We start from the raw sequence: 14022 nt of genomic DNA on the forward strand, positions 1-14022 counted from the left end.
TGGATTACCTCGAGAAATAGCAATAGAGCTTTTCCAAACATTTGTAATTCGTGGTCTAATCAGACAACATGTTGCTTCTAACATAGGAATTGCTAAAAGTAAAATTCGGGAAAAAGAACCCATTGTATGGGAAATACTTCAAGAAGTTATGCGGGGGCATCCTGTATTATTGAATAGAGCACCCACCCTGCACAGATTAGGCATACAGGCGTTCCAACCCTTTTTAGTGGAGGGACGCGCTATTTGTTTACATCCATTAGTTTGTAAGGGTTTCAATGCAGACTTTGATGGGGATCAAATGGCTGTTCATGTACCTTTATCTTTGGAAGCTCAAGCGGAGGCTCGTTTACTTATGTTTTCTCATATGAATCTCTTGTCTCCAGCTATTGGGGATCCTATTTCCGTACCAACTCAAGATATGCTTATCGGACTCTATTTATTAACGATCGGGAATCGTCGAGGTATTTGTGCAAATAGGTATAATCCATATAGATATAGTTGCGGAAACTACCAAAATAAAAAGGTTGACAATAAAAAAAATGACTATAGGTATACGGAAAAGAAAGAACCCTATTTTTCTAGTTCCTATGATGCACTTGGAGCTTATCAACAGAAACGAATTAGTTTAGATAGTCCTTTGTGGCTCCGATGGAGACTAGATCAACGTGTCATTGGCTCAAGAGAAGTTCCCATCGAAGTTCAATATGAATCTTTGGGTACTTATCATGAGATTTATGGGCACTATCTAATAGAAGGAAGTGTAACAAAGGAAATCCGTTGTATATACATTCGAACTACTCTTGGTCATATTTCTTTTTATCGGGAAATAGAAGAAGCCATACAGGGGTTTTGTCGAGCCTACTCATACGCTATCTAAACTAAGAAATCAGATTAGGCGATGTTCGTGCCCATGGGAATTCGGGTCTCCCCAATTTCACTGGTATCATAATTTCTGAATTTCTGCGTGAATCAAGATTGAGATTGAGGAAAGGAAGTTTTCGAATCACTAACTCAGGTCCATTGTCGAATCCTACTTAGCAGAATAAATATAAGAGGTACTGTACTTATGGCAGAACGGGCCGATCTGGTCTTTCACAATAAAGTGATAAATGGAACTGTTATGAAACGACTTATTAGCAGGTTAATAGATCATTTCGGAATGGCATATACATCACATATCTTGGATCAAGTAAAGACTTTGGGTTTCCAACAAGCCACTGCTACATCTATTTCATTAGGAATTGATGATCTTTTAACAATCCCTTCTAAGGGATGGTTAGTCCAAGACGCTGAACAACAAAGTTTTATTTTGGATAAACACCATCATTATGGGAATGTACACGCGGTAGAAAAATTACGTCAATCCATTGAGATATGGTATGCTACAAGTGAATATTTGAGACAAGAAATGAATCCTAATTTTCGGATGACTGATCCTTCTAATCCAGTATATCTAATGTCCTTTTCGGGAGCTAGGGGAAATGCATCTCAGATACACCAATTAGTAGGTATGAGAGGATTAATGTCGGATCCCCAAGGACAAATGATTGATTTACCCATTCAAAGCAATTTACGTGAAGGACTTTCTTTGACAGAATATATAATTTCCTGTTATGGAGCCCGCAAAGGAGTTGTAGATACTGCTGTACGAACATCAGATGCTGGATACCTCACACGTAGACTTGTTGAAGTAGTTCAACATATTATTGTACGTAGAACAGATTGTGGCACTATCCGAGGTATTTCCGTGAGTCCTCGAAATGGGATGACGGAAAAAATTTTTGTCCAAACACTAATTGGTCGTGTATTAGCGGACGATATATATATCGGTCTACGATGCCTTGCCACTCGAAATCAAGATATTGGGATTGGACTTGTCAATCGATTCATAACCTTTCGAGCACAACCAATATATATTCGAACCCCCTTTACTTGCAGGAGTACATCTTGGATCTGCCAATTATGTTATGGTCGGAGTCCTACTCATGGCGACCTGGTCGAATTGGGAGAAGCTGTAGGTATTATTGCGGGTCAATCAATTGGGGAACCAGGAACTCAACTAACATTAAGAACTTTTCATACCGGTGGAGTATTCACAGGCGGTACTGCCGAGCATGTACGAGCTCCTTCTAATGGAAAAATAAAATTCAATGAGGATTTGGTTCATCCCACACGTACCCGTCATGGGCATCCTGCTTTTCTATGTTCTATAGACTTGTATGTAACTATTGAGAGTCGGGATATTCTACATAATGTAAATATTCCACCAAAAAGTTTTATTTTAGTTCAAAATAATCAATATGTAGAATCAGAACAAGTGATTGCTGAGATTCGTGCTGGAACGTCCACTTTTCATTTTAAAGAGAAGGTACGAAAACATATTTATTCTGAATCAGAGGGAGAAATGCACTGGAGTACCGATGTCCACCATGCACCTGAATATACATATGGTAATGTTCATCTATTATCAAAAACGAGTCATTTATGGATATTAGCGGGAGGTCCGTGCAGATCCAGTATAGTGTCTTTTTCGCTCCACAAGGATCAAGATCAAATGAATGTTTATTCTTTTTCTGTCGAAGAAAGATATATCTCTGACCTATCAATGACTAATGGTCGAATAAGACATAAATTGTTGGATACTTCTGGTAAAAAAGATAAGAAAATTATTGACTATTCAATAAGACCTGATCAAACGATGTCTAATGGTCATTTGAATTTCATATATCCTTCTATTATCCAAGGGAATTCTTATTTCTTGGCGAAAAAGCGAAGAAATAGATTCATCATCCCATTACAATACAATCAAGAACGAGAGAAAGAACTAATACCCTGTTTTGGTATTTCGATCGAAATACCAAAACAGGGTATTTTACGTAGAAATAGTATTCTTGCTTATTTTGATGATCCACGATACAGAAGAAGCAATTCAGGAATTACTAAATATGGAACCGTAGAGGTCAATTCAATCATAAAAAAAGAGGATTTGATTGAGTATCGAGGACCAAAAGAATTTAGTCCGAAATACCAAACGAAAGTAGATCGGTTTTTTTTCATTCTCGAAGAAGTGCATATCTTACCCGGATCTTCGTTGATAATGGTCCGGAACAATAGTATCATTGGAGTAGATACACAACTCGCTTTAAATACAAGAAGTCGAGTAGGCGGATTAGTCCGAGTGGAGAGAAAAAAAAAAAATATTGAACTAAAAATATTTTCCGGAGATATTTATTTTCCTGGAGAGGCAGATAAGATATCCAGGCACAGCGGCATTTTGATACCACCGGAAACAGAAAAAAAAATTTCTAAGGAATCAAAAAAATGGAAAAATTGGATCTATGTCCAACGGATCACACCTACCAAGAAAAAGTATTTTGTTTTGGTTCGACCCGTAGTCACATATGAAATAGCTGATGGCATAAATTTAGCAACACTTTTTCCTCAAGATCTCCTGCGGGAAAAGGATAATGTCCAACTTAGAGTTGTCAATTATATCCTTCATGGAAATGGCAAGTCAATTCGAGGAATTTCTCACACAAGTATTCAATTAGTTCGGACTTGCTTAGTATTGAATTGGGATCAAGAGCAAAAAGGTTCTCCGGAAGAGGTTCACGCTTCCTTTGTTGAGGTAAGAACAAATGATCTGATTCGAGATTTCATAAGAATTGAGTTAGTCAAGTCCACTATTTCGTATACCGGAAAAAGATATGATAGGGCAAGTTCCGGATTGATTTCCGATAATGGATTAGATCGCACAAATATCAATCCTTTTTTTTACAAGGCCAGGATTCAATCACTTACCCAACATCAAGGTACTATTGGTACATTGTTAAATCGAAATAAGGAATGCCAATCTTTGATAATTTTGTCATCATCCAATTGTTTTCGAATTGGCCCATTCAATGGTTCAAAATATAACAATATGACAAAAGAATCGGATCCCATAATCCCAATTAAGGATTTGCTGGGTCCCTTAGGCACTATTGTACCTAAAATAGCAAATTTCTATTCATCTTACCATTTAATAACTTATAATCAGATCTTGTTAAAGAAATATTTGCTACTTGACAATTTTCAACAGACTTTCCAAGTACTTCAAGTACTTAAATACTGTTTAATAGATGAAAATAGGAGGATTTATAACCCCGATCCATGCAGTAACATCATTTTGAATCCATTCCATTTGAATTGGCACTTTCTCCATCACGATTATTGGGAAGAGACATCTAAAAAAATTCGTCTTGGACAATTTTTTTGTGAAAATGTATGTCTATTCAAATACGAACCACACGTAGAAAAATCTGGTCAGATCATAATTGTTCATGTTGACTCCTTAGTTATAAGATCGGCTAAGCCCTATTTGGCCACTCCAGGAGCTACTGTTCATGGCCATTATGGAGAAATCTTTTACGAAGGAGATACATTAGTTACATTTATATATGAAAAATCGAGATCTGGTGACATAACGCAAGGTCTTCCAAAAGTGGAACAAATCTTAGAAGTACGTTCTATTGATTCAATATCGATGAACCTCGAAAGGAGAGTTGAAGGTTGGAACGAAGGTATACCAAAAATTCTTGGAATCCCCTGGGGATTCTTGATTCAAGCGGAGCTAACCATAGTTCAAAGTCGTATCTCTTTGGTTAATAAAATCCAAAAGGTTTATCGATCCCAGGGGGTACAGATCCATAATAGACATATAGAGATTATTGTACGTCAAGTAACATCAAAAGTGTTGGTTTCAGAAGATGGAATGTCTAATGTTTTTTCACCTGGGGAATTAATCGGATTGTTGCGAGCGGAACGAGCGGGGCGCGCTTTGGACGAAGCGATCTCTTATCGGGCAATCCTATTGGGAATAACGAGGGCATCTTTGAATACTCAAAGTTTCATATCCGAAGCAAGTTTTCAAGAAACCGCTCGAGTTTTAGCAAAAGCTGCTCTACGAGGTCGTATTGATTGGTTGAAAGGCCTGAAAGAGAACGTTGTTCTGGGTGGGATTATACCCGTTGGTACCGGATTCAAAAAATTAGTGCACCGTTCAAGGCAAGACAAGAACATTTATTTGGAAATCAAAAGAAAGAATCTATTCGATTTGGAAATGAGAGATATTTTGTTACACCATAGAGAATTATTTTGTTCTTACGTCCCATTTCCATGAGACATCAGAACAATCGTTTACGCGATTTCATGATTCCTAAGAGCAGATTCTTTTACTTTAACTATCTTTTCACTTTTAACTATCTGTCTTTTAACTTAACTATCTGGTCCGAGTATTGATTTGGTAAAAAAAAAATAAGTAATTAAAAGACATTAATGGTTTGTACCGTGTATCAACGGTTAATTCCCGGTAGAAGGTTCCATCGGAACAATTATTTATTTCAAAGTACCTCGTCTCTTTGTTAAAAAAATAAAAAAGAAAAAACAAAAAGGAAGTGTGGGGAAAAATGACAAGAAGATATTGGAACATCAATTTGGAAGAGATGATGGAGGCCGGAGTTCATTTTGGTCATGGTACTAAGAAATGGAATCCTAGAATGGCCCCTTACATCTCTGCAAAGCGTAAAGGTATTCATATTACAAATCTCACTAGAACGGCTCGTTTTTTATCAGAAGCCTGTGATTTAGTTTTTGATGCAGCAAGTAGGGGAAAAAACTTCTTAATTGTTGGTACCAAAAATAAAGCAGCGGATTCAGTAGCATCAGCTGCAATAAGGGCCCGGTGTCATTATGTTAATAAAAAATGGCTCGGTGGTATGTTAACGAATTGGTCTACTACGGAAACGAGACTTCAAAAGTTCAGGGATTTAAGAGCAGAACAAAAGATGGGGAAACTCAACCGTCTTCCCAAAAGAGATGCCGCAATGTTGAAGAGAAAATTATCTGCCTTGCAAACATATCTCGGCGGTATCAAATATATGACGGGATTGCCTGATATTGTGATCATCGTTGATCAGCAAGAAGAATATATGGCTCTTCGAGAATGTGTAATTTTAGGGATTCCGACGATTTGTTTAATCGATACAAATTGTGACCCCGATCTCGCAGATATTTCGATCCCAGCCAATGATGACGCTATAGCTTCAATCCGATTGGTTCTTAACAAATTAGTATCCGCAATTTGTGAGGGCCGTTGTAGCTATATAAGAAATCGTTGATTATGATTAAGAATAATTAGTTAATTATTTGGGGATTTTATAGATTTATTGGATCGGTTACTATTCTTGAATTAAAAAAAAGAAAAAACAAAATGGAAATGTGGGCATATTGATAATATGTTATGATGTTATGTGATTTCTTGGTATCCTATGTAATTTCTTGATATCCTAAATATACGATTGATGAATACAATTAGTGATTCAAGTTGGTGAGTTGAGAAAGAGATGGTTGAATCAAAATAATTTATTTTTTGAAGTTCAATTTTTGTTAGAGGACCATATGAATGTTATACCATGTTCCATTAAAACACTCAAGGGGTTATACGATATATCGGGTGTAGAAGTAGGCCAACATTTCTATTGGCAAATAGGAGGTTTACAAGTCCATGCCCAAGTACTTATCACTTCTTGGGTAGTAATTGCTATCTTATTAGGTTCGGTGATCCTAGCTGTTCGGAATCCACAAACCATTCCGACCGGCGGTCAGAATTTCTTCGAATATGTCCTTGAATTTATTCGAGACTTGAGCAAAACCCAGATTGGAGAAGAATATGGTCCTTGGGTTCCCTTTATTGGAACTATGTTCCTATTTATTTTTGTTTCTAACTGGTCAGGTGCTCTTTTACCTTGGAAAATTATACAGTTACCTCATGGGGAGTTAGCTGCGCCCACGAATGATATAAATACTACTGTTGCTTTAGCTTTACTCACGTCAGTCGCATATTTTTATGCGGGTCTTAGCAAAAAAGGATTGGGTTATTTTGGGAAATACATTCAACCAACTCCAATACTTTTACCAATTAACATCCTAGAAGATTTCACAAAACCCTTATCTCTTAGTTTTCGACTTTTCGGGAATATATTGGCTGATGAATTAGTAGTTGTCGTTCTTGTTTCTTTAGTCCCTTCAGTAGTTCCTATACCTGTCATGTTTCTTGGATTATTTACAAGTGGTATTCAAGCTCTTATTTTTGCAACGTTAGCTGCGGCTTATATAGGTGAATCCATGGAGGGTCATCATTGACTAGCTTTCAAAATAGTCTTTTTATTATTATTTTTTATTATTATTATTAAGTAAGTTTATCCCAATTCATGCGTGGTTCAAGATAATCCAATTGGTTGGGGAACATAATAACGTATTACTATATGACTTAGAGTTTTAGGAGAAAAGATGGACGGTATTACAGAATTGTAAAAAAAAAAAGAAGGGTTGGGGAGGTTATACTAGATGTATGTAATGTCTATAAGCTCGGACCCCGTCTATGTTTCTAGGAATGATTCTAGAATCCGATTTAATCTAAAAAAAATGCGGGTGGTTTACGTTATGGAAGAAACAAATATATATGTCATATTAGAATGACATTAGATATTCATTAGTTATATAAGGCTATCCCTATCATCCTATATAACATCACTATATTACATAATTACATGCTATTACTTAATTACATGCTATTACTTAATTACATACTATTACTATTTTTATAATCATAACTTCTACTCTGTAATCATAATATAATCCTATACATAATATAAAATATAATCCTATACATAATATAATCCTATAATGATAATATAATATAATAATAATATTAATATAATAATAATATAATAAATATAATAATAAATAATAATAAATAAATAAATAAATATAAGTAAATAAATATAAGTAATAAAATAAGTATTAGTTAACATTAATAATTAGTTTAATAGTTAATATTAATATAAGTATTAATATTCATATGTAAAATATCTAAGTATCAATTAAGTATTAGTTAATATAATCATTTATAATTATATTATCGATAATTATTAGTATTAATTATTACTATATATTGATATTGGTACTACTACATACTTTTATATTACTACATATTGATATATTGATATTGATTTGTATTGGTATTAATTTGATTGATATTGATTGCAGCTCACACTGCATTTAGTCACACTCCATTTAGACGGATTTCAATATCAGTCCTTCTATTTTGTCTGTGATTGTGGATTGAATGAACAAAGAGATGAACTCAAGAATGGTGTAGTAAAGAACGAAGAATTAAATGAAAGAGTGGTTCGAAACAAAGAAATACAATAGTTAGAACTGTATGCATATGGATTTACAAAAACTCCATTATGGGTAAAAACGAGATAGTTGTGACGATTCAGTTCAGTAATTTAGTAATATTATCATTTCAATTCGGAGTTTTTAGTTACTTCGGACCGCTGGATCTTAATGATAAAATGAGTAATAATTCATTGGTTGATTGTATCATTAACCATTTCTTTTTTTTTGTGCGAGGAACTTACCATGAATCCACTGATTTCTGCCGCTTCCGTTATTGCTGCTGGATTGGCCGTGGGGCTTGCTTCTATTGGACCTGGAGTTGGTCAAGGTACTGCTGCAGGCCAAGCTGTAGAAGGTATTGCGAGACAACCAGAAGCAGAGGGTAAAATACGAGGTACTTTATTGCTTAGTCTAGCTTTTATGGAAGCTTTAACAATTTACGGACTGGTCGTGGCGTTAGCGCTTTTATTTGCGAATCCTTTTGTTTAATCCTAGAAATAAATAGAAAAAAGTACCTTACATACTTTTTTCTTATTTTATTAACTTTAACTTGGAATTGCCCTTTGCTTCTTCGAATTATATTTACACTTTACTTATAAATTACTTATTTGTTGAGACAATACGCCAGGAAGGGCTGATTTGAGGATGAGGAATTACCAGATTCGCTTGCTTTCTTCCTTTCTGTCCTTAGCTTAGTACAATAGAAAACTTTTTTACTTTCATTGTTCGAAGCGTTTCAACAAACGAAATAGTTATCAATTGATATGAGATCTAAGACCTAAGTAAAGTATCTTATTGGAAACTTCTTGAAAACTTAAAAAATAATAAATTTCAAACAAATGATTTAATCTATTGCCATTAAATAAAGTGGAAATGAAATTAATAAAAAGAAATCGATCAAAAAAAGGCGAGTGAAGTGATACAAAAAGAACTCTGTTCTTTGTTAGTCCTATCCATAAGAGAGGGGAGCATATGAAAAATGTAATCGATTCTTTCGTTTCCTTGGGTCACTGGCCATCCGCCGGGAGTTTCGGGTTTAATACCGATATTTTAGCAACAAATCCAATAAATCTAAGTGTAGTGCTTGGTGTATTGATTTATTTTGGAAAGGGAGTGTGTGCGAGTTGTGTATTTCAAGAATAGGTTGGATCCATCCAGCTGCACTTTATTTATGGTATTTATAGGAGAAATAGGGAAAAAGGTGCACGATCTCGACGAATTACTTCTGAATAAATTAAGAAATCATATGTAAGAACCATAGCATTTCGTGACTTATTGGTAAATCCACTTTGATTCTCTATCAACCAATAATGTGAGACCATTAACATGGTTAAAGCTAAATTGTTTAAAGTCCAGGTAAAACATGGTACTCTTTCTACCACTTCTACCACTACGTTAGTAACGAAATGGTTAAAAAAAAAATAGTTGGTAATTTATTTGATTTGATATAGAACACTCATATCGATAAAAGAATTTGAACCATTTACTAGAAAAATGAGCACTTTGCTTTTTTTATCTAATGCCGAAATGACGACCTATGTATAAAAAAAGAGGAATTTTTGGACTTGAAGAAACAAATAAAAAATATAATAATTATTATTTTCATTTTTTTAAAATGAAAAATGAAATAGAATTCTAAAAATGAAAATGATAAATAAAATACAAAACAAATATAAATAAAATACAAATAAAGAAACAACTTTGCTGACAATTCTAGATTTTTGTCTGGTCTAGTCGGAAGAGTCCTCCTGATATTCTGGTCTTGTATCAGTTTTGACATCTTTGAATACAAACAGAAAAGAGAGGGTAGGCTCATTACATTAAAAAAGATATGGGAATACCCACACCATAAATAAAACATTAAAAAAGATATGGGAATACCCACACCATAAATAAAATAAATAATTGAGCGTGAGAGCCAAATGAATCGAAAGATTCATGTTTGGTTCGGGAAGAGATCATGGAAGTTTTGAAATTAATGATAAGATAATCTACTTTCATTAAATGATTTATTAGATAATCGAAAACAGAGGATTTTGAATACTATTCGAAATTCGGAAGAATTACGTAAAGGGGCCATTGAGCAGCTCGAAAGAGCCGGGCTCGCTTACGTAAAGTGGAAATGGAAGCAGATGAGTATCGAATGAATGGATACTCTGAAATAGAACGAGAAAAACAAAATTTGATTAATGCCACTAGTAATAGTTTGGAACAATTAGAAAATTACAAAAATGAAACCCTTCAGTTTGAACAACAAAGAGCGATTAATCAGGTCCGACAACGAGTTTTCCAACAAGCCTTACAAGGAGCTCTAGGAACTCTGAATAGTTGCTTGAATAGCGAGTTACATTTCCGTACGATCCGTGCTAATATTGGCATTCTCGGGGCCATGCAAGAAATAACTGATTAGCCCTTCTTTTTTTAGTTATAGTTTAGGCATTATTTTTATCTTTTCCTTCCTAAAAAGAATAAAGAAACACTAATGGTAACCCTTCGAGCCGACGAAATTAGTAATATTATTCGTGAGCGTATTGAACAATATAGTAGAGAAATAAAGATTGTGAATACCGGTACCGTACTTCAAGTAGGCGACGGAATTGCTCGTGTTCATGGTCTTGATGAAGTAATGGCAGGTGAATTAGTAGAGTTTCAAGAGGGTACAATAGGCATTGCTCTGAATTTGGAATCAAATAATGTTGGCGTTGTATTAATGGGTGATGGTTTGATGATACAAGAGGGAAGTTCCGTAAAAGCAACAGGACGAATTGCTCAGATACCTGTGAGTGAGGGTTATTTGGGTCGTGTTATAAATGCTCTGGCTAAACCTATTGATGGGAGAGGTGAAATTTCAGCTTCTGAATCTCGGTTAATTGAATCTCCTGCCCCAGGTATTATTTCTAGACGTTCTGTATATGAGCCTCTTCAAACGGGGCTTATTGCCATTGATTCGATGATCCCTATAGGACGCGGTCAGCGAGAATTAATTATTGGGGACAGACAGACCGGCAAAACAGCCGTAGCCACAGATACGATTCTCAATCAAAAAGGTCAAAATGTAATATGTGTTTATGTAGCTATTGGTCAAAAAGCATCTTCTGTGGCTCAGGTAGTGACTACTTTCCGGGAAAAGGGGGCGATGGAATATACTATTGTGGTAGCCGAAACGGCGGATTCACCTGCTACATTACAATACCTCGCTCCTTATACGGGAGCGGCTCTGGCTGAGTTTTTTATGTATCGTGGACAACATACTTTAATAATTTATGATGATCTCTCCAAACAGGCACAAGCTTATCGCCAAATGTCTCTTCTATTAAGAAGACCTCCCGGTCGTGAAGCTTATCCAGGAGATGTTTTTTATTTGCATTCACGACTTTTGGAAAGAGCCGCTAAATCAAATTCTAGTTTAGGTGAAGGAAGTATGACCGCTTTACCGATAGTTGAGACTCAATCTGGAGACGTTTCAGCTTATATTCCTACTAATGTAATTTCCATTACAGATGGACAAATATTCTTATCTGCCGATCTATTCAATGCTGGAATCCGACCTGCTATTAATGTGGGTATTTCCGTTTCCAGAGTAGGATCCGCAGCTCAAATTAAAGCCATGAAACAAGTAGCCGGCAAATCAAAATTGGAACTAGCGCAATTCACAGAGTTAGAAGCCTTTGCACAATTCGCTTCTGATCTCGATAAAGCTACTCAGAATCAATTGGCAAGAGGTCAACGATTACGCGAGTTGCTTAAACAATCCCAATCAGACCCTCTCGCAGTGGAAGAACAGATAGCTACTATTTATACCGGAGCGAATGGATATCTTGATCCGCTAGAAATTGGACAGGTAAAGAAATTTCTCAGTCAGTTACGTAGCTACTTAAAAAACAATAAACCTAAATTTCAAGAAATTATATCTTCTACCAAGACATTCACCGAGGAAGTAGAATTTCTTTTGAAGGAAGCTATTCAAGAACAGATCGAACTGTTTTTACTTCAGGAACAAACATAAATTTCTTACTTTTATTCTATTCTTGGTATATTCTATTCTTAGTACAAGAGTAATCATTGAGAAATAGTTCTGATTCGAATGATTCAAAAAGGGTTTCTTAGTATAGCCATTTTTAAAAAGTATAGCCATTTTAAAAATAGATGGAAATAAATTGCGTCCAATAGGATTTGAACCTATACCAAAGGTTTAGAAGACCTCTGTCCTATCCATTAGACAATGGACGCTTTTCATTCCTATTTTATTTTTTTGTATTCTTACTTTCTTTTGTTCGGATAAAAAATCAAATTACACGGAAAATATTTTAGGGAATAAAAAAGAATGCATATCTAAATTGATGGTGCATGTATGTATAATACATAATAAGATGTATAATACATAACATAATAAGATGTATAATACATAATAAGAAATATGGAGCGGGTAGCGGGAATCGAACCCGCATCGTTAGCTTGGAAGGCTAGGGGTTATAGTCGACGTTGCTTGATCACTTTTAACGTCTCTAATTCAAAACCGAACGTGAAATTTTGATTTCATTCGGCTCCTTTATGGAAGATTGATGTATTCCTAGAGAAAATTAGATCCATAACATCTATGTCAGCCTTTCTGTCTGAATGTATCCCAAAACTACTCGCTTACTAGATGATCCCTCTAGAGGAGAGGGATTATACCAAATCCGTCTAGTCTAGTTACTTCGTTCCCTATTTCCACTCGCAGGATCCCGAGGAAAAGAATTTGGTTTCCACCGAGCTGAAACAATATGCTGATGGTTCTAGTAAACCAAAACCACCCTTTTCTAGCTTGTTTGGCTTCAATTTCCCTTTTACAACACCAAAATTTAAGATCTAGTTACGATTGGAAATAAACTTTTGTATCTTCATCCATAGATCCTTTATTCATACTCATTCGATTGGAAGAATTGATCCAATTCAAAAAAAATTATGTTTCACGACTCCATATACATAATCCAATTTTCTTATTCAATTTCGAAAATAGAATTTCTAATTGGACTTTGGATACAAATCGTGAGAATGTATGTTCTTCCTCAAATATGCTATTGAGAGGTAAAAGGATTAAAACCCTTTTAAGAAATAAAGTTTTTGATCGGAGTATGCAAAAAACCGAGAGACCCCTTAAACTTTTTAAGTTGTTAATAGAACGAATCACACTTTTACCACTAAAACATACCCGCTACATATACATTATTGTATATGAATGGACTATTTGTCGAAACAAGGGAGTGAGACGCAATCAAGATAGCATTAAAATTATAACGTTGACACATATTTAGTCCCCGCCAGCCAGGGGACTTAAAAGGCGAAGAGCACAAAGCTTTTCTAAATAACATATATAAATTTAAAAAACAGTATAAAGTTATACTTATACTTTTCCTTTGCTGGATTGCTGGCATTCTCAGTCTGTCTGAAGGGGTCATTGAAGCTGGACAAAAAAAAGAGGTACTGGCCCGGCCAGTACTTAACTAGGACCAGGCCGGGAGAAATAAACCTTTCGTACAAAATTAAGAAGTAAGGTTTTCTTTCTATTGGAGATACCTGTTTCGAATCTTATCTAATGGAATCTTGATCAAATTCGTTCTTGACTTACTCTTAACTTACTTAAATGAAACTTAAATTAAATTACGTAAATGTAAATTAACTTAAATATAAATATAATTATATAATTACTTATATAATTACATTACTTAAATTATTAAAATTAACTTAACTTAATATAAATATAATTATATAATTATAATTATATAATTACTTAATTATATAATTACTTTATTATATATA

General features: G+C 34.8%; 2 protein-coding genes and 1 non-coding gene across 3 annotated transcripts in view; 2 read left to right on the plus strand and 1 right to left on the minus strand.

Annotated features, from left to right (window-relative positions):
- Positions 1-163, plus strand: part of LOC135664548 (DNA-directed RNA polymerase subunit beta'-like) — a gene marked incomplete at its 3' end in the record, with an annotated part of 315 nt that extends 152 nt beyond the window's left edge. The window contains exon 1 of the mRNA XM_065177005.1: positions 1-163. This exon is cut by the window's left edge and continues 152 nt beyond it. Within this exon, the coding sequence (XP_065033077.1) occupies positions 1-163 (163 nt within the window).
- Positions 1-6380, plus strand: part of LOC135664549 (DNA-directed RNA polymerase subunit beta-like) — a 14278-nt gene extending 7898 nt beyond the window's left edge. Inside the window, 1 exon segment of the mRNA XM_065177006.1 lies at positions 1-6380. This exon segment is cut by the window's left edge and continues 3978 nt beyond it. The gene's annotated coding sequence lies outside the window, so the exon portion shown is untranslated.
- Positions 6381-12381: 6001 nt separating this feature from the next.
- Positions 12382-12453, minus strand: TRNAR-UCU (transfer RNA arginine (anticodon UCU)). Its single transcript has one exon. It is a non-coding gene; the product is annotated as a tRNA-Arg (tRNA).
- Between the last annotated feature and the right edge of the window lie 1569 nt (positions 12454-14022).

Source organism: Musa acuminata, unplaced genomic scaffold, assembly GCF_036884655.1.
Source record: "Musa acuminata AAA Group cultivar baxijiao unplaced genomic scaffold, Cavendish_Baxijiao_AAA HiC_scaffold_852, whole genome shotgun sequence".
Classification (NCBI taxonomy): domain Eukaryota; kingdom Viridiplantae; phylum Streptophyta; class Magnoliopsida; order Zingiberales; family Musaceae; genus Musa; species Musa acuminata.